A 21,793-nucleotide genomic window follows, 5' to 3' on the forward strand; every position below is an offset into this window, starting at 1 on the left:
ATATAATTCTTAAAAAGAGTGTAAAAAGAGAATAAAAAACGCGCTCACCATTGTCTTCCCGGCATCACTAAGGTAAACGGTTTGCATCTCGCGAATACTAGCCGAGATTCCACCTCTTGCAAACTCAGCAGAGGTCTTCCGGTGTCTCGCGGCGGCTCCATAACACCAGCATTAGCTGTAGCTTCTCTATAGCCGTGGGCCAAATCTCTCGCTTGTTGGCAATTTCGCGGAGACGCCTGACCCAACAATCTCGTCATTTCTCTGCAAGCACGAATTTACTACGAAAACGGTACGGTTTTTGCTTTTCCGATGCTACAAGCGTCAAAGAGATTCCGATGCTACAAGTGCCAAAGAGATTCCGATGCTACAAACGCCAAAGAGACTTCTTTTATATTAAAAAGTCTTTTAAAAACTTCTCGTTGTTCAATTCTCATAATCTTAATTCAAGCTTTAATGTAAGATTTAATTAATAATTTTGTAAGTGATATCATAGGATTTTTATAAGAAAACAATTTTTACACACAATAGCACGAAAATAATTTTTTATAAATTGATATATAATACATATAATATGTATAATCTTTATATGTTTATTTTTATAAATCAAAGTACATATTTATTTTACGAGAGTCTGTTTAAAAATTAAAGATTAACAAAGATACGAAAAGGTGATATATTAACAAACCTATATTTGATTAACCTTTAATTGAAACATCTTTATAATTTTGGCAATAAGAAAAAAATAATTTTAATAACAAGAAATGTGTGATGTAGCTTTAAATAGAATAAGATGAAAAAAAGCATTGCAATTTAATAAATTATAATTCTCTTGATATCTTACTATTTTTGAATACACTGATAATTATTTTCCCAAAAATTTTATAGCTAATTACACAATCAAAGCTAATTTAATCAGGTTTTATTTCACATTGAAACACGAATTTTATTGAAACAGATTGATCGAAAAGTAACTTGGGTATCTTTCTGAAAGAAACACAAGCAATTAGCATAATCGTACCAACCTATAATGCTCTAAGGGTAGGAGTAATACCCCAGTAAGGTCGGGGCGGCGTTTGTGCGGCACGGCAGGCTCGCAGACAAGCTTGGCGAAGGCCGTGTTCCGTCTGAGAGCGACCAGGAGGCAGCAGGCACGTTGTAGGCCACTGAGGTATCTTCGGTAGGCAGCTGTGATTTTAGGAACTCTACAGAGATAGCTGTCGACACCGCCCCCCTCGTCCCTGATCTCCTCGGATAGCTTGAGCAGCTCGTCCAGGTTCTGGAATAGAATCAGGTAGTCCATCGCCGATAGAACGTCGCGTTGCTCGCACAGCGGGGCCATGAAGCGCGCGTGGCCGTTCTTCAGGATGCTCCAGTACCTGGTCTCGCGTACAGTTAATTCCTCTTCGGGTGGCGCGTCAGGTGCCAGAGTCGGGAAGACCTGCTACATGAAAGAATTTGCGACGAAAGAATTTTGGGCGGGAGATATTTTTATAGAGAATCGCGTGGAAAATAGATAAATGCCTATATATATTATTTAAGTAGAAAATGTTTTGAGAATCGTTGCGCTTCAAAAGTATCGTCGTTTTTAACACATAAAGAACGTAATTTATGTTTGTGTATAAGATAATTGGGGTGGAGTTCCGAATAGGTGAACCCTCCGATTTTTTTGAAACTATTGAATATAATGTGCAGCTTATAGCGTGGTTGTGTAATAATGTAAAGCACTGTTGAATTCTTCAATCGATAGTTTGCGTTATATAGGATGAGTGGTAATAGAACGGCTTTTAATTGAAAATCGAAATACTTAAAAATGAAAATAATTTTAAGTAACCTGATTTTTTAAATTTTGCCTGTAATTTAATATGGAGATAGAATAATATTATTAGCAAGCTTTAAGATCTTTTTTCTGTTGTAATAACGAGATAAGAAATACTTTGCAATTTCTAAAATTAATAAAAAATTAACTTTTATAATATTTAACAACGTGTGATATAAATCAAAGCGCCAATGAACAAACTTATAAAAACGTGTGATAATTGAAAATCGCGGGATGAGGGTGGAAAGGGTATAATGAATAAACAAAACGCATGAGGTTGGAAACAAAACTTGTTGACAACAAAAAAGAGCAACTTGGTCGAGGTACAAAACATAACCGCATTATAACTTAAACGGCATCCTCCACGCGAGGAATGCGCGCGCTATACATTACACGCTCGCTAAAAGTAAGATACAAAGAAAATGAAGAGGAGAAAAAAAGAAAACAATGTACACACATGCACAGATGTGTGACGCTCCTTGTACAAAGCGAAAATAAGCTCTGAATAACGCACGCTGATATATAACGCGCTTAACAAAAAAAATTCGCATGTTCCCGCTATAATATATATATATATATAAAAATATAAAATTTCTCGATATATAAAATCCTAAATGTATGCGAAAATATTTATGTGGTTCTAATTTAGTATTTGCAATTTTTACAATTTACAAATATTAAATAAAAAGATAATTAGTAAAAAGATTTTATAAATTTTACAAAGCGATTGACTATACATTTGTTAGATACCGCGATCTCCAGAATATTAAATAGCAATCATAAAAGCATTTTTCGCGCAAGTTTGCGCAATTAAACTTTACTGTGTTATATCAGCTGTAGCAAGCTGTGTTTATTATCACACATCTCCCTGATTGTTTGAAATAAGATTTATGAGAAACTGGGACGATATTTTCATCTGATAGAATATGTATTATCAGACACGTTTGCGCCAATTAACGTGCGAGATTTATAGTTTTATAACTTCGTAAAGCAACATTAACACTTATAAACGATGCACAATTCAGCATATTAATAATGATTAAAAAAAATACATATTTTTTTTCTATCTACGATGTTGAAAATAATCAAGAGGAAATTATACATATCCCTTTTACAATATGTTGTCTTTTCATATTGTAATTAAACGTTCGACACATTTCATGACTCGATCGATTATTCCGATAAAATGGAAATTTCCTTAATATACTTTTAATCTTCGATTAATTTACGGTCGGCACAATTATATATCAATGAATAAGTTTAAACGACAATGATAGCGGTACTCTTTACTATATTAACTATATTGTCGGTATCTTAAATCGTTAGAAAATATCGCTTATGATAGGTAGTAAGATGACGTAATCTTGGACGAATGTTTCTTTTGCTTATATAGATATTTTAACCAATTCGGAGATATCAAGAGAAACATTTAAGTTACACGCGATTAAAATTAAAGATTATTTTAAGAACTAGAACTTTGGAACTAAACATTCGTATACTTTATTGAGAACAAATCGTTACTTTGTGTTCTCCATCATTTTCTATACATCCAGAGTAAAATAATTTTCCAAACAAATAAATAAAAATATAAATATATAAAAAATATTTAAGATATTAAAATATCAAGATACAAAAGAGAGAATTATTTTACATCTAATTTTTAATAAATAAATGAAAGATATAACATCATGTCAATTTGTCACCATTGTTATTCCATACGTTTTTCATTCATTTATAATTAAAATACCGACGAATATACCGTTAATAGAGTATCGTTACGTTCACACGAGGACGCCGGTACCGACCTCGGCATTGAATGTGACCGTGTGTTGGCTGGTGGGACCGGTAACAGAAGGGTTTTGAAGGGTGGTGTTGACCGAGCTGGGTCTGTGGATGGCAGACGATTGGGCGCCCCCTTTGCGATGCACCTCCAGCACCAGTTGATTCGTGGCGGCCTGGATAAGACCCAAGATCTCGTCCCGCGGTCTCGTCACGACGTTCGTCGTTTCTACAAAGACCACATGATCGCCCGGTCGTAAGCCGGCACGTTCCGCCGGACTTCCCGGATCCACGCGCTCCACCCGAGGTGGCCTGCCCCACGATAACGAAAAACCCCATGGGATCTGTCAGATAGATGTATGATGAAATATTTAGTTAGCAAAGTTAATTAACGAGTAATCGACAAGGTAGAATCGACAAGGAGTTATCATGCAAAAATAAATAAAGAATGTAAAATAAGATTTTATTTTTTTATACGAGGCTTTGTTTCTGAAAAAATTAATTTTAGGAATTGAAAAAGTAATAATATATTTACCTTTTATATATATTAATTTTTTAATTTTTGAAGTTATTTTTCTTGAGAACGAAAAAATTCATATGAAAAAGTTTTATTCTATGTTTTTGACTTACTTTTTTTATTAAGAATTACTCTTTTTCTTCTTTTTTATTTGAGCTATTTTATAGCACTCATACATAACTCACTACGACAAGTTATAAATTATTCTATTACAGTTAATTACACATATACACATCACTTTATGATGTAGTATAATGTACACGAAAATCGAAAGTAAAGTTTGATAGTTTTTCCTATTTAAAGCCATTAAACGCACCTGATTGACTGAAATTTACCTTATCAAGCTTCTGGTAATAGTACAAAGTGTTCTTCCTATTTATACTTCTATTTAAAACCATTAAACGCACCTGATTGACTGAAGTTTGTCTTATCAAGCTTCTGGTAATAGTACAAGGTGTTCTGCCGCCTTTCGCGGTGAAACCCGGGTGCAGAGGTAAGCCTGTCAGTGGATCGACCGGTTCCAACTCCAGGTGCCTCAGATACATCAAATCATCCGTCCCTGAGTTGTTATTATCTAGCTCGCCATCCTTGGACAATGGCGGCGACACGACGCAGTCCTGAGGTACACCCGCAAAAGGGGTGCTCGTGTTTCGGACGGATCCGGATTCTAGAGGGTGCCATGTTGCTTCCTGCAAGTCATTCCCGCTCTTTTAGTCCTCCCACGATCGAAAAATATATATCGTTTGAAAAATAAATTTAATAATCTTATTCAATCAAATAAAAAGAAATTGATTATTAGAATATTTGACGTGAAAAAGTAAAAAAGTTGTTATGAAAACGGGCGAAAAGGGCGGTTTCGTTAAATTTTGGTTTAAAAAAAAATTAATTGACCAGATTCATTATAAATTTAAAATTGACAAATTATATAATTTTGAGACACCGCGAAAATTTTATTTAAAATTATTGAGATGGGTGCTTTTTAAAATATAATTACAAAATAGCAGAAATATATATCAGTTTAGTAATGATTGTCATTATCATGTCAAGATATAAAAATCTACGTTTATTATACAATATGTTACATGATTGAGATTGTCTACTTTAGCGAACATTATTTAGGGTGTCACTCGGATCGAAAGTCAAGTAATCGGATAATGCTCGGGCTTGAGATAGAAAATCCACTTAACTGTAACTTAAGAGAAAGCTCCTAATCATCGATATTATGTAGCAGCCATTATTTTTTAATGCCTAAACTACATTACAAAGATTACTTTGCGATGAAAGTATTATTTTTTCTTAATATATTTGATTACCACAAATTATCTACTATTTTTTTATTAGCCTATATTTAATACATATTACAAAATATATTAATATATTATAATGCAGAGAATATAATATAATGCGCACAAAAGCGCGTATTTTATAATATCTACTCGAGATCTAATATAGCAATTAACGTTTGAAAATATTTTGATCGAGTATCTCGAATAAAGCATTCGAAGTTTCAAATCGAGATAAAAGGAGCTCTTTAATGATTTGTCGCAAGAAAAAACTTTGTAGACACCGCCTCAATATTTAAAGACTAATATAGCAGCAAACTTTAGTACATGTATTAGGTATAGCTTGCATTATATACAGAAAGTCTAGACACGTCCAATATATAACGCAAGATATATTTGAAATAAATCGCGCAAAACAAACCATCTTTATCGACTCTTTCGAGTAAATACTTAATGTTTTATTTTTCGATATTTATTGCCCTCGAGGGAAAAAATAAACTTTTCAATAATTTATAGCAAAAAAAACTTTCGAGAGACTCAATATAGGAGTTCGCTGATATAGCAGCGAACTTTAGTAAAGATATATCTAGATACATTCCGTAGCACGATATACTTTCTAAGCGAATCGAGGGCGAACGTTTCTCGATCAAATGTCTCGAATAAATATCCGAAAGTGATATTTACCTTATCCTGGGACAGCGGCAGAGGAAGAGTCATGCAGCCCAGCAGTTCGCTACGTCTGAAACAACCGTAAAATGAGAGACACATATAAATTTCTGCTTGTCGGAGCTGCGAAACGTGCAGATACGTACATGTAGAGGCTCGTAGATGTATTATATATGTATACGAGTAATGTCTTATTCGCACGAGATAACGTAATATATGTATATACAGCGTGACCGTAATGTTGTCTCGCGCACATCGTACGTGAATAGGCAGAGGGGAAGAGAGGTGTTAGAGAGATGCACGTGGTATACGTGGTGCGCATGATCTGGGGGAATCGATACCCCTCCTACCGCCAAAGGAGAACTCGAATGCCCAGAATTTAGTTTAAATATTCGGATGGACCGCATTGACCGAGAAAGCACGCGACTTAGAATTGCGTACATTTCTGTATTGTCAATTTTTATTTATTGTCAGACTTCCTCTCTCTTTTAAATCGAGCGTTCTTAAAAATACAAAAAATCAAGAACTGATCATGAAATCTTGTGATAACATTAATTTATATCTCATGCAATATATTCAAATAAATATTAAATTTCGTGTGTGTTCGATATTTGATATTATATATATAAATCAACTTTTAATAAAATGCGAAATCATTGAAATAAAAATTCATAATTTACATAACATTTTCTTGGCGAGAAAGTCTCCATATTTATGAGAAAATATTCCAATCACAAAAAATGCGATTATAAAACGATTGTTATTAAATAAATATATATACTTAATTATATAATTCAAATAGCATAACTCTGTATTCGGAGAATACTTGTCTTCGCGAAAACGAAGTTTCTTCAAGATGACGGTTTTCCGGTACGAGAACTCCTCAGAACAGCTTAAAATTAGGTTGACTACTTCGATTGGACGAATTCAAAGAATAAACAAGCCAAGGCTGCGGTGGAGGCGAAGGGAATCGATCGTCGATCGAATATCGAACGAGGCGAATCGTGAAGCGTAACGTATCGACGTGCATGCGTAAAAATAAATTTAACAGTCGTGGCTCGGTGGATAAAAGTAAACGTAGATTCAGATAGATACGCATTGTAATCGGTATACGGGAAAACTAAAAAAAGAAATTCATGACACGCAGATAAATTCGCCAATGTACTGACACCAATTGCGTGGAATTTGATTCTCGTGCGATTCGCTTTATAAATTTTACAAGGCTTTCCCACGCCGCGTCGTCTCGGTTTTTACTTCGAGAGATAGCTATCTCGCGCACGGTTCGAGACATCACGTGCTTGTTAAGTCTCGCGAGTTAACGTCATATCATTTACGAGCTTTTATCGGAACAAATTAAACACGGTTGAGTCGCCACAGCCGAGGTTAATTCCCACATCCCTATCACGGCCTGATTATTATGATTAGCCGAACAAGCGAGACTAATTATAGTCAAAGCCTTATCGCGACAACCTATTCTCCAACCGCAAATTTATTCTAGAATTTATGTTGAATTTATTTCATTGTTCTAAATATTTTCATTCTCTTTAAAAAAAAATCATATTGTAAAAATATCACAATGTTTAAAGTAAGTAAATTAAGATTATTTAGTTAGTAAATATTATAATTATTTAATTATACAGTTAAAAAGATTGATACGTAGAATCTTATGAAACTGGAAATATTTCTTATAGAAAAAGTAACTGAAGGATTAGTGATCTCTGCAGCAGTTTAATCCACTACTCTAGAAGGAATCTAAAGTTCATCTTTGAAAAATCTTTTTCGCAAAGAGGATTAGATCATTATCATTCTAATTAGAATCTTTAATTCGTTTCATAGCTTTTTAATTACCCTGTCATAAATTTCTTCCTTATTTACGGAATTTCTCTCGATTATACAAATCACAATTAAACTTTACGTAATAAAAATTCGAGGCACGCCGATATTAATAAATAAATTTGTAGACGTCAGATTCATTGGAAACTTTATCGCATTCCCGACGGTCTCGTCAGATTTACAAACTTGATCTGCGTCAGTATCGTGTATCTCTAACTCTCTTTCTCTTTCTGTCTTTCTCGTCTTCGCGGAGCATGCTCACCTTGCACGACGGTCCCGGTGCCAGACGGCGATGTCCAGGGACGTGGGCCTGTGACCGGTGCAGTGACTGTTGTACGCCGGACAGGGTAGTATCAGAGTCTCGCGAAATACCGGATTCGGCGTGGCACGATGAACTGCGGTCCTCTTGACGACCCCTTCACCGCTCGTATTCTTCAAACTTGCCTTGACATACGCGTGCACCGGCCCCTCATATGCCCGCCTCAGATCCTTGCACCTTACCACTGAAAAAAAATCACAAAATTTAAAAATATAAAATATTTTATTTATAGCGTCTAAATTGTATTTCAAAAATATTGAAAAATTTGGCTTTTCTCTTTGCGTTATGTTTCTTTATGTATAGCTTAGTGATACAGGAAAAAAAATGGGATGATAATGATTACAGATTATAATAAAGCGAAAAATAAGAATTTTGGAATAACGTTCTCTTCAAAATAACTTATCCATACAGATTGTAAAATATATAATAAATGCAATAATAAAACTAATTAAATCGTGAATATAATAAAACATATAATAGTTTGGGTCTTTTTTAATAACTAACGAAAGGTGAAATGGTGAAGGAGTGGAGATTCTACAATTGTACCGGTTTTGGCAACCTTTGAGGTTCCTTAGATTTATGTCTTACGGTAGGAGAGGAGGGATTGTCCAATAATGTGATGAAACGATCAGCGGGATATTACGACCTTTGCCCTATTACATTTTCACATCACTTTCGCACTCCGTCTACCTATCGAGGTTTTATCGACTGTAAAGCGAAACTGTAAAGACGAGGGCATAATATAAAGCTAAAAGATGAAACGAAGTAGGAATATCGAAAGCAATCAAACTTTCTTAACTTTGATTGACATTTTTACCGTCGACATCAAGGTCTTAAATCATTATGACATAACAAAGCCAAGTTTTCTATAGCTACGTGAAAACAACTAAAGCTATGCTTTCTTTCTAAATAAGGAAAAATAGTAAGAAAATATATGAAGATTAGTGTGTGTAATAATCTAAACATATGCAGCGATAAAGTCCACATGGAGTTATTTTGTGTGTGTGTGTGTTATAAATTTTTTTATCTTCGTAAATCTTGCTACTATTATTTTACATGTATAACCATTTTAATTATGACTATGTTGCTTCACAGTTATTTGCAGCATTTATATCATTGTTGTTCTTAAATGTATTTAATGTATTTAAAAACTATTAACGAAAGAAATAATCTTCGCAATGCATGATTTGCTCAATTTAAGAGAACATAAACACACACATACAACGGATCTCATAATAACAGAATTTAGATATTCTTGCATTATTTATATATTTTTAAATAAAGATCAATGTAGAATAAAAATATTTCATCCACTTGTATACTTAAATATAAACACAGTAGATGTTTAATTTTGTCACAGTTTCGAGTTCTTTAAAAGACTATAAAAATTTTTAATGTGTGTGCTACATGTGATCTACATTTTTATATTTATACGAGAAGTCTAGAAAGACAATTTTAAGTTCTAAAATTTGTCTTCTTTTATGTTAGTTTTTTTTAGCGCACGCACACACAAACAGAATAAAAAAAATAATTTTTATCTATTAAACTTTAACTTCTATCTATCTATTATTTTAAGACATGTTTTAATTTCATTGTGTAGAACATATAATTTAATATTCTTATTTAAAATATTTAAAATTGTTCTATTTAAATACGCATACACTTTTCTAAAACATTGTTATGTCCGAACATTAGATTAATTTGCAATCTAGAAACGAAACAGTATGCAAAATATTCGTACACAATCGGATGGAATATTCTCGTCTCTTTACATTGGGGTAAACTTGTCACTATGCGACGGCACTGTGAAGGCAAGAGAAATCCCGGAGAATCGACGCTTCGCGCTCGCTCTTTCGGCTGACTGTACCGCGGAACGCACTACTTGCGCCCGAGGACGTCTGACCGATGCGGCATTCGCCACTGGCTCGTATCGCGCGATCCACTTTCCGGCAATTACGATATTACACACACCGTGGGGTTTCACATTTTAAATAATCTTAAACGTCTTGATGAGTAGGATGAATTCGAAAAATCCCCATTTGTCGAAAATAATTATATTTCCTGTGCTGAAAATAAGTCATAGTCGGTGTAGTAGATACATCCGTAGAAAGGAAATGTTTACACACTAACAATAAGTAGCGCAGTGTAACTAGCACAAGAAATGCGTTTCCAGATCGACGCCGCGTTCAAGTTCAACCCCGACTCACCGACTCGCTATCCTCGTACACGAGAATGGAATTTCGGGGATTTTCGGATGACGAGAAAGCATAGGGAAATGTGATGCCACGGAAACTGGTTTCCGCGAGGACCTCGATTGACGATTCCGCGGAACGATCGTGAGAATGGCGCGTCGACCGGATGCGGCGTATCGTGCGTTAAATACGAGAAGAACGAGTCGGCAGGATGTCGTCAAGAATCACGCGACTGTTTACGTAAGGATAATGCAACAATGATCAATGTCGGTGAGCTTACTAACCGGAATCGAGCCGCCGGGAGGATCTGTGGGTTACTGGCACAATGATGCCGAGCACCCCCTCGAAACACCCCCTCTCACGACACGCAACTAGCGCATGTCTCGTGGCCGCGAGATTTCAGGAATGTACGAGGGATGGCGAGTTACCCACAGAAAGTAGAAAATAATGAATGTTTCTTTCTTAAAAAATGTGTGCGTGCAAAATATTAATTAGATTAGAGTAATCAAAATCAATATTAATATTATATTTCACTTTGTGTGAAAAATAATTAAGAATATTAAAAATTTAATTAAAAAATATTTTTTTTTAATTACACGTAATATTAATACGAAAAACGACCGATTAAAATTAATACATTAATGTCAATTATTAAAGTATTTTTCACTTATAATGAAAGTGTATAATAATATTGATAATAATTGAGTTGAAATGTTATTTCTCGAGAAAGATATATAATAATCTTTAATATTAATATCTTTCCCTCTCTTTTAAAACCAAAATTTTTTATTAAAAAGACACATAATTTTTCATATGGAGGATTATTTTTTTATCCAGCGTCTACTAATTTTTATTCGCCTTCAGACAAGCATTGCTCGAAATTATTAGTTCTATTTTTTACATTTATTGTTTATTAAAGGTATTTAATATTAGCTTAATTAATATTAAATATCTATATTTATTTAATATTAATCAACATTTAATTTTTACGATCAATATATTTATAGATAAATTTAGGATATATTTTTCAAGAAGCAGTATTCTTTATATAAATTTTATTTTCTTCCCTCGAAAGCTTAATGCATATTTTACACTCTGCTCGAGACATCTTCAGTTTTGTATTATAGCACATAATTATTTATATCAAACATATAAATTTATATCAAACGCATAAACTTACCTCGAACGTGTATGTGCTCCGCCACAAGGGAGCACTCGATTTCGATCGAGCCGCAAGAGTTAAATCTCGTCGACGGTTCGCTCTCGGGACTAAACTTTAAGCATCTTCTGACAGTGGCGATCAAGGGAACTTCCTGTGTTGTAGATACAGAAGTGGCGAACGATTTCGTGCTGTGCAGATCGTCCATCATGGACGATTTGGGACTGTCGAGATCCCAGAAATCGGCTTTCTTGTTAACGTCCTCCTCCTTACGATCCTTAGCATCGCAGAAGAACGCCTTCGTGACTGGTAGATGCTTCTCGTTCAATGTCGAATCCAGATCCGTCTCTAACACGAGTTTCTTCACATTCGGATTAATTGCCTCGATCAGCGTATTCTGATCCTCGTTTACCGAAGGACTGTACATTCTCTTGACCCGTTTACCGTCCACCGCCTTGTCGCCGTCCTTTCGCGGACGTTTTCGCCGAATGCCGCGTTGTCTCTTCAGCGTGAATTCACCGAGATCGTTCAACGGCGACGCGAAAGCCCAGGACACCGGCGATGGATCCTCCAGGAGTTGACTGACTGACGATATGGAACTGTCGTTGCGCGCCAGTGATTCTTCCTCCGCCACTTCGTCCTGTTCCGGGATAGTCTCGTATATGTGATCCATCATATTTGAATCGGATTGCTTGTCGCCCGCTTCCAGGATTTTGCTCCTTTCCTCGGCGTTGCCTAGAAGAATCTCCGCCACGGTTTTGCTTCCAAAATTGATCTCCTGTTCTCTGCACACGTAATTATACATGGTCTTTAATTCGGAAAGATTTCGTTACATAATTTTATTAATACAAATGAATTTTTGAAATGTCTGCGTGTTTTTCTTTCGCAAATATATATACATATTACAGTTTCTTAAACGTATAACATTGCTCCTCGCTTCCTCTCATACAAAATTAACATATCTTTATTTAATTAGTTAGAAAAAATAGGAGTGTTAATTAACAAAAATCACATTTTGCTCGTTTTTCATTAGTTATTATCAATTCTTAATTACATTATCATTATTTTATCATCTCTTTAATTATCATCGTGCTCACCTGTGAAGCACCTCCGTCACGGTGTTATCCATGTTCTCGTACTTCGGCAAGTCTTGATCTATGGTGAGACTCGACAACTTGCCGACAAGCGGCGTTTGTCCTTGACTCGCTTTCAGCTTGAAGGGACTGATTGCCTGAGCGAGTTTCGTGTGATAGGGCGTCCGACATCGCGCATGTATCTTCGTAATCTTCGCTAGTTTCGGCAGATACGGTGTTTTCACCGATCGCGTCTTTTGCTCACCGTTCTGAGAATAAATCTTGGTTTTCGTCCCCAGGGGCATCGAATCCGTCTCCATTACGTCCTCGGGGCTGGTGGCCATCGAGATCTGCTGAAAAAAATCGGAGACGTGCGACTGCAGATTCGCTCGCGCCTCGTTGACGACGTTCTGCGGCAGCTCGCTGTCACTCTGGAAGTTTTTGGCGCGACTGTTCATGAAGAGCGTGGGGTCCGTCGGTAGAGTAAGCGCGGTGGAACACTTGCTACCGGGTGGAAAATACGTGAGCGGTCCGATATCTGTGTCCACTCTCGGCGTGCTTTGATAAAAGCTTTCGGACGTCGCTGAATTCTCCGCTCCCTGCGACACGGATTGACGTTTACTCGATCTCAAATGCGGCTTCGACGCCTACAAAATACATCGTGTAATACGTTTCTTGATAAAAAAAAAATCGACGCTTTTAATGCGTGAGAGGGACCATAAGAATTTATATTTTATAATCCTCAAAATATTAAAGTGTGACAAAACTATCGCACTCTTTTTAAAAAATTATATTAGTATTTAATGATTTAATACATTGTGTTATAAGAGAAAAGAATTTGAACTTGCTGTTACCTGAAAATATGTCCTCAAGTCGGTTCCGTGACTTCTGCATCTTCTGCGTCGAGCCGGCGTCGTCCTGGTCGTGTTCGACACATTCTGAGTAGATACTTGCCTGGTTCGGCAACTAGCGGAGGTTGGCGGTGTGTTGGACAAATCTCGAAAGGGCCGACGGGGTGCCTTGTTCAAGGTGGGCGGACCGTGAGGCGTCGAACTGGTTGTCGACAACGATCTCGAGACCGTCCACTTCAGCATTTCTAGGTACCAAGCCAACAGAGAAAATAAAAATTTTTTAAATTATTCGAAAATTATTCAACTATTTGTTGCGCTACAACCCTCGCTAAATTTTGTTATAAATTTTCGTAAAAATTCTTCAATATAACATAATGATTGTTATTCAGATCTTATTTTACAAAATTACACGGATATAATTTTAAATTTGTTGAATTTCTTCAAATTTCTTGAAAAAAATGTTTCATCTGTACAATTTTCACACCGTCAAATGTAATTAATTATCCTAGCCACCTGTTTTAAGCGTGAATTCCCATATTTTCACTTTTCTAGTTGTTAACTTCTCCGGAAACCATAAAACCGCGAAGCGATTATTTTTACTTTAGCGCTTTCTCCAGTCTATTATAACATTTCATTAAAGAGTCTCAAGAGTTCAATCCAGATATTTTCTTCGTACGGAGGAAGTGCGGGAGCCGCACCGACTGTCATTAATCTACGACGCACGCGTACAGCACATAGAATGCATGAATGGGAAAGTCGTTGGGTCTCGCTGACAAGTCTTGATAAGGTCGACATCTTGTCATGTCCGCCTATCGTCTTCCGGTCAAAGACGACATGATCGCTTGCGCGTAATTATGTAGGGAATGATGTACACGATACGATACACGAAACGACAGGAAACCTCGCGACGAAATCGAGTAAAGGAGAAGGGAAAAGAGAAAGAGAAAAAGATAGAGAGGTGCACCTGTCGCGACATACGGGAAATAGCGAAACAGGTGAAAGCCGCTATACACCTGAGAGACGGTTTCACGAATTAGCACTTGTCTAGGCGTGCTTAACGATCCTTTAAACGGCCCTTAAAACCAACGCGGATGCCTCTTCCTCTTTTATTTTTCGCAGCGTAATTTTCGTGAACGATAAGATTCGAGCGAGCGCAAGGGGTGAGAAAAAAGAGGACATGGTCGAGCGAACGAACCGAATTGTTGTTTCGTTTCGGTTCCGCGGTTGTTGCTGCTGCGCATGCAGCCGCTGTGACTCGCGAAATCGCTGACTCGATTAGATCGCATGAACGAAAGTCTACCATGGTTGCCGAATTGAGTCGAGGTCTTTCTTTTGAGCACGATATTCACCCAACTTGTCTGCGCCATATCGATGATAGTCAATATTTTCGTGAGCATTGAGATTTCGAACTCAGTTTGAAGTCGATTTTATAAATATATTCAAATTTTCATATGTTAACTAATCCGTTTCAAAAAGGAACTTTATTGTGAATTTTGCTTTACAGATAAGAAATAATAACGAAAACTTAATCTCTGTTCAATTCTAAGCATATTTTATACTAACAAGAAATCCTTTTTTTTAATTTATCATCTCCAATTTTAAAATTTTTTATTAATTTAGAATAAATTATCGGTAACTAATACTAACAAAATTAAAGTGCCCCCATCTCTTTTCGCTTATCTATCATTTTGCCTTCAGTTTTCAAGATTAGATTTTAGACAGGATCTTCACATTAAAAATTAAGAGCACACGAAAGGATATGCTATATATGCATTCGAAAGATCCTGATTTCGATCTTGACCTTGAAGGAAATCCCCCTGAAAAGTCGTGCAGGCAAAATTGCGTCCCCGGCAGCACCGGATAAAAACGATGGCAGGAGCACCAGCAGCAGCAGGTTTTCACTTTTAACGGTTCGCCGAGGGGGGGTGCGACGCATTGTACTAGCTAGGTATAAAAATGCATTCATTTACATACAGGCTGTTGCCATGCTGCGCATGGTCTCGTGCCCTGCACTCTTTCGCGCGCGCGCGCGCGTTTGCGTATGCTGTCGCGACAGACTACCATTACTATCACCACTACCACTACCACCGGCCTACGCGCTCGTAAAACGGTCTGGGCACCTGCCCATATGGTGATGGAACGCGCAGTGGGTCCCATCTGGTATCTCTCGACCCAGCGCTAGGTGAAACCCGATGTCGATAAGTAATAAAAACGATGAATATCTGACGTCTATGCGGAGGATACTCTTTCTCAACGTACTTCGTCAGGAGAAACTCTTGAACTTTATAAAGTGCACGGTATTATTGCCTTTCATACAGAAAAATACGGGAATATAAAATGCCGATTTGAAATTTGGCAATTAATTCTATGCACGCACGCACACACACACACATTACGCGTCTATGCATTATATTTATAAAATTCATCTATCAAAAAAGTAAATATATTTTTAAATTTTAATGCGAAATTAAAGATCTCTCTCTTTCATAAATCAAAAATTTTAATTATAAAAATTCTGATTTTTTTTTTAGAAGCAAAAAAATAATTATAACAGTCATTACAAAGTCGTTTCCTCAATGAACTCCCGGATGTTTTAAGCAACATGTGATTTCCCTCAACGTTCGTAAGTAATGAATCGTGTTAGACGAAATGATATGCGGGATACTTAAAACCTTTGGAATGTTCGTCACGACGAATCTTTCTCAAATGCATAAGTACAAGTAGCGGCGATGAAAGGCATTTGTCTGCATAATTAGACACTAGTTCGTCATTTGCAATAAGCAGGGTACGACAACCAGACTGCACCTGCGATAAAACATTGTTTCCCTCTGTGTTTCCGGTTTGCAACTATATAGTGCAACATTATAATACACACTAAATTATATACCTAACATTCTACTGTTCATACGTTTGAATGGAAGGTTTCATGTATATGTTTTTACATTTTACGAAAGGGATACGAAAGATGGTGATATTGTGAATTACAGACTCGACTAAGAAAAGACTGTAACAATTATTATTTTCACGAAAATATCTTTTCGTTGGAAACGATACTTCTTTTGAGTTTAACATTATAAATAACTATGGTTAAGAGTATAAGAAAAATTATATTTTATATAAATTTTTTATAAAAATTTTGTTTATTTATTGATATATGTAATTTTTTCTGAAACATTCCGTATAAATTCAAATTTTTCCAAAATATAAAAGCTTATGTTTTAAAAAGGAAATATTTTAAATTATATTATATAATTAAAAATTAAATTTTCGAAAGATATTAAAAAAACGACGGTACTAATATTATGAAGCTATATATCTTTGCAATCAAATTATGGTTCCGTCATCGCGATAAGCCACTCCTCGAAGAATAATCACAGCAGATAGGGATCTATTAATTCGATTAAACACGCCACCTGCATTCGAATACAAAATCTTTCCCTTTGAGATCCACGTCGCGACCACGATAGGTTCAGTCAGAATACCCGTGGCGCTCTTTATTAAACGGGGCCCAGGGGTCCGTCGCCGTAATTACGAGTGTACAGTAAATCTTAAGAGTCTCCTCCATATACGATATAAATATAAAAGGGGAGATTATTGTATGGTTCACCTGTGAATATTATCGTTCTAATCTGATCTGCCTCGCGAATAAACCGCCGCTGTGAAACGGCGAAATACAAAAGTAGTAACTTTTGTATTTTCGCATGGGTAATGAAAAATAGACAAGTGCAAGGTGCAACAGAGTAGCTTCGAAAATTTACGCCGTTTAAAAACTTTTGATTACTTATAATATCTCTTTGTTTGTTTATAAATAGTCAACACAAATAAGTAGAAGAAAAGATATTTTTTCAAATATAAACAAAATAATTTTTAAGGGATGGTTTACAAAATCAAAAATTATTAATGTGTCTCAATATTTTTATTATTAAAAATCTATTCGAAATTTCTTCAGGGATATCTCTGTTTCATCTTTTACCGATCGGAATAAATAAATAAATCTCAATGTCGAGTAATAGAAACAAGTGCACAAAGCATCGCGGTGCTGCTGAATTATGCCGCAGCATTTCGATTCCCCGTATACAACTCTTTTATGGCCTATAAGGTGTTCGCACGAGGTGGATTACGTCGTTTGAGGTCGCGTTGCGAATGCAAGAATTGTCCCTACAACGAACAGCCCGGAATAACAACATCGGGGCCCCTTATACCCGTCCCGTGAGTCCCTTTCCCCGCTTCTATTCCCGCAAGACGCAAGGCAGGATCGACCTCGTTCCTGTATGCTACGGAAAATGAACAAAACGGAATGACGGTTGAAACCTTGACATGCTTGCAAGCATATAGTCGACAAGAACCCTCTCGTCCATATAATATATACTATAAAAACTGTTTTTAATAAGAAAGAAGGAGAGTTGCGATTCAAAGAAGTAAACGAGATTGATCAAGGGGTGGATCTTGCTTATGTTTTTCTAAGCGGGTCTTTTCTAGCCTTCAAGAAAACTCATTTGCAAATTCTCCGTCTGTTATGTAGAGCTTGAAATATGTTGCATAAAATTTAATTGCATGTCTGATATATCTTTAGAATTAAATTTAAATTTATTTAATAATCTCTTTTTTTGTTTCAACTTATTCAATAATCTTTCCTTATTATTGTATCAACTTTTATTATAATGAATAACAAAATATTATTTATTACTTTATTAATTAAAATAGACTTCAATAAAATGTTAATTTAGAATTTGAAATATTTTATGCTAGAAATCTAATATAGTCGGGCAAATTATATTTTTTCTCTAAAAAATTTCTTCTATAGATGTAATCGTTAGAATGAGCACATATAATGGAGACGCACAATATATCGCCATCAGTCCCAAATGGATAAAGATCAGATGCGAAAGAACAAGCGCGGAACGTTTTCGATCCTTTCTCCTTCCTGGCGTTAATAATCACTTGTTGTCGGGACCGCACGAGACTAATGGTGACTGCGGCGCGGAAACCGCCATCATAATGCGGATTATTCACGGCCCAAGATGAGAAAGAAAGAGAGAGAAAAACGATGCCATTAACGATCTTGATGTGCCTCTCCTCTCAACGTGCGACACAAGGAAAACAAGAAATATTTCGAAAAATAGTACGAGTCATATACATGATATTTACAAGGTGATGTGTGACTCTATGTATTAGTAGTTGAGACAAGTAGTCGACAGATCTCAGCATCGATCTCGACTTTCACCTTATAAATTCTTTAAAGGGGCTGATCGATTTAAATAATCGATAAAATTGAAAAGAATTAAACTTGTGTAATATTTATAAAAATGCTACGTTCATCTTCCGCGTTTATTTGAAGGAGATGTGTCCATACATAAAGCTTGATATTTCAATGATAATTCATTGAGATGCAATGGAAAATTTGAAACAGGAAAATGCAATAAGCATAGGAAAATGCGATGCTTTTGATGCCTTTCAATTATCATTAAATTGGTTTCAAACATTTTATTGAGAAGCAATCAAATGTTTTCAAAATCCTTCAACGGTAACTTGTAAGAGAGATATTTATCTATATACACGTATGTTGCATTTTTATTTTTCTACTGTTTTATTTTTTAATACAAAAAATTTTTACAACAAGCCCTGTAAAGGTGTCTTATACGTATATAAAGAACTATGGTATCCCTCACCATACATGGTGTTAAAAATTTACTAACACTTTATATTCGAATTTTTTGCCTAATCTAAAAAGGATCTTCTCTAAACAATAAAATTTAAAAGTCATATTGTATATTTTCTTATTTAATTCTCAAATAAATTAATATTTTTATAATTAAATATTGTATTAAAAAATCTGTACAAGTAAAAATCGTTTGTTTTCTGCAAAGATTAATTCGCAAAGGGATGTTTATATAATATTTAATTGCTTCTTATTAAAAAAGAAAAATATTGTAGCTCACGTGCATTTTGGGGAACATTTTTCTCTTACTTTTTCTTTAATCTTTGACGTAGTCTCTCATACATATAATTACATGTAATTATCAGAATAATTTTAAATAATCGTAGGATATTGTATAAACTTTTATGCAATGCGCATACAAATTACTTGCTTGATTATTTTATTCTCATAGATATGAAGATTTCCTCACAATATCAGGCTCTCGATAAAAATATCCAATGAAAAATTCCGTATATTATATAAAATTTAAGTAATATTAGAGATGTAGTAAGATGTCGCGTTAGAGCTCCAAAAAAAAACTCCGAGTTGTCCTTTTCTCTGTCCGTCTTTCCCTTTCTAGCCAGAATATCCTGGGAGCTCGCGAAAAAGGGGGAGGACAGCTGAGAGAAGCCCATGTACCCGATTTCTTTTCAAGACCGCGCAAACAATCGTGCGCGACCTTACATATGCAAACACGCGCGCCGAATGTTGCTTACGTCGAACAAAAAGTCTCCGTCGGCTCACACGGAGATTTGAAGTACTTCGATGTCACGGGGGACGGGGGAAACGCGTATATTATCTCTATTTCGTCAATTTATTTAGTTACTTCAGGGATGTTTTCAAAACCAAAGACATTTTTCATACTTTCTTTGTTTATTATTTAATTCGCCGAGATGAAATCGTTTGACAATGAGATAATCTCGTGGCACAATGAATTCTACAACATGATGTATCTTAATATTGCAAGGTGAAACTTGCATTTGTCAAAATAATCTTTGTAAACTACAGTAAGATTTTGAAACAATTTAATGCGTTAAAGAAAGTATTGGATTTAATTTGCTCGCGTTCGCCATTATTCCCTAATCGCCAAAGAGAATTATTATTTAAGAGAATATTCAATGGAAAATTTAAAAAAAAAAAAACATTTTTTGAATAAAATATTCTTTGATAAATGAATTTGTTTTTTAATTTTTTTAAACTTTGGCCAAAATTGATAAACGAACATCTGCGTCGATATCTGACAAGACTTAACTGTGAAACATATTGCCAATTTTTTGAACATCAAATATATTAAAACTGATAAAAAATACGTAAAAGCATGAATTATATCGTTTATAGAAGCGAGACCATGATACACGTCTTTAATGCTATAGAATATGAATACATGCATGCTTATCTTTATCACTTGCTCCAATATTGAACAAGTAACTTGCAAGTAACATATCTGTAACTATCAAACATTGAGAGTGATAAGAAACTGCAAAAAGCAGTTTTAAGATATATATATCACTTTTAAACATTTAAAATTTCAACACGAGGACTTCTAAAAAGGGCTATATGTGAGACTTATCAAAATATTGATAACGAAAATACGCCGAAAGGCACCTAAGGCAACTCAGCTCCGTAAAAGGAAGAAAAATAACGGCTGTCGACCGTTTCGAACACAAGAGAAACTCCAAATTCTTACCGGAGAAGATTCTCGGGACCCGCTAAAAAGAGCGGGGAAGAGAAAGAAGGCAGGTGAAGCCCTCATACCTAATTCTTTTCCACGTTATCACAGACACGCGGACTAGAGTGTACATATATATACTTATATACACATATATACACGAGTATTCTGAGCCGTTCCCGAAAATGTTCTATTCATCGGCTCCCTTCTTCTGGGGTTTACCCCTATTTTGATTCCTCACATACATACTTTTTCTACACACGCACACACACAACACATACACGCTCTCTCTCTCTCTCTCTTTCTTTCTCTCTTCTCGACTAAGCTTCAAGACTCAGTTCTGATTTATATTGGATTGACCCCCGGTACACCTTTTGCTAGCGCCATTTTCTCGAAATGCTCCGTGTGGGGAGGAGGGTGGTTTTCGGGAACCCAACCGACGACAATCAAAGCCGCATTCACTCGCTACTACTCGCCTCGTCAGAAACAGGGAGAGATTAGGGGAACGGAGTTTGGCAACGAAGAGGAAGGAACGTCTAAAGAGAAAACATATCGTGCACGATAGAGGAGAGAGAGAGAAAAAGAGGGAAAGAAAAGACAGACTCTAGGCCCGCGCGTTATTTGGAGCACACCTGTCCCACCGATGACCGCACACGTTCCCATGTCGCGCATTTCTCCATTATCCGAGTCTGATCCACGCGCGTTGCCTATAAAAATGATGTCTCGCGATTGTTTGCGGCTTTTCGCAAAGATATATAATTTTTTTCTTCTGTGACAATTTAAAATTCCATTAAAAATAAGCTTGGTTGAGGGAAATTGTAGAATTGTTTAATTGTTCAAGTCTTAGACTTTTTCTTAGGAAAAATCAAAACAATGAGTGGAATGTATATAAGAAAAAATATTTTTTTGATTATCCTGAGGTCACACACATATATATA

At 35.8% G+C, this 21,793-nt stretch overlaps 2 protein-coding genes across 2 annotated transcripts in view; one reads left to right on the forward strand and one right to left on the reverse strand.

Annotated features, from left to right (window-relative positions):
• LOC115235206 (short stature homeobox protein 2-like) overlaps window positions 1-21,793 on the forward strand; it is an 82,590-nt gene that overhangs the window by 24,085 nt on the left and 36,712 nt on the right. The window lies entirely within an intron of this gene.
• Window positions 1-21,793, reverse strand: part of LOC115235208 — a 38,515-nt gene that overhangs the window by 13,149 nt on the left and 3,573 nt on the right. Inside the window, exons 2-10 of the mRNA XM_029806833.1 lie at window positions 13,492-13,733; window positions 12,662-13,284; window positions 11,586-12,349; window positions 8,157-8,397; window positions 6,080-6,134; window positions 4,520-4,801; window positions 3,622-3,939; window positions 1,023-1,438; window positions 49-261 (exon numbers count right to left, since the gene is read on the reverse strand). Of these exons, the coding sequence (XP_029662693.1) occupies window positions 49-261; window positions 1,023-1,438; window positions 3,622-3,939; window positions 4,520-4,801; window positions 6,080-6,134; window positions 8,157-8,397; window positions 11,586-12,349; window positions 12,662-13,284; window positions 13,492-13,731 (3,152 nt within the window). The 5' untranslated portion in view covers window positions 13,732-13,733. The remainder of the gene's footprint in view (window positions 1-48; window positions 262-1,022; window positions 1,439-3,621; window positions 3,940-4,519; window positions 4,802-6,079; window positions 6,135-8,156; window positions 8,398-11,585; window positions 12,350-12,661; window positions 13,285-13,491; window positions 13,734-21,793) is intronic.

Source organism: Formica exsecta, unplaced genomic scaffold (assembly GCF_003651465.1).
Source record: "Formica exsecta isolate Colony F162 unplaced genomic scaffold, ASM365146v1 scaffold211, whole genome shotgun sequence".
In the NCBI taxonomy this organism is placed as follows: domain Eukaryota; kingdom Metazoa; phylum Arthropoda; class Insecta; order Hymenoptera; family Formicidae; genus Formica; species Formica exsecta.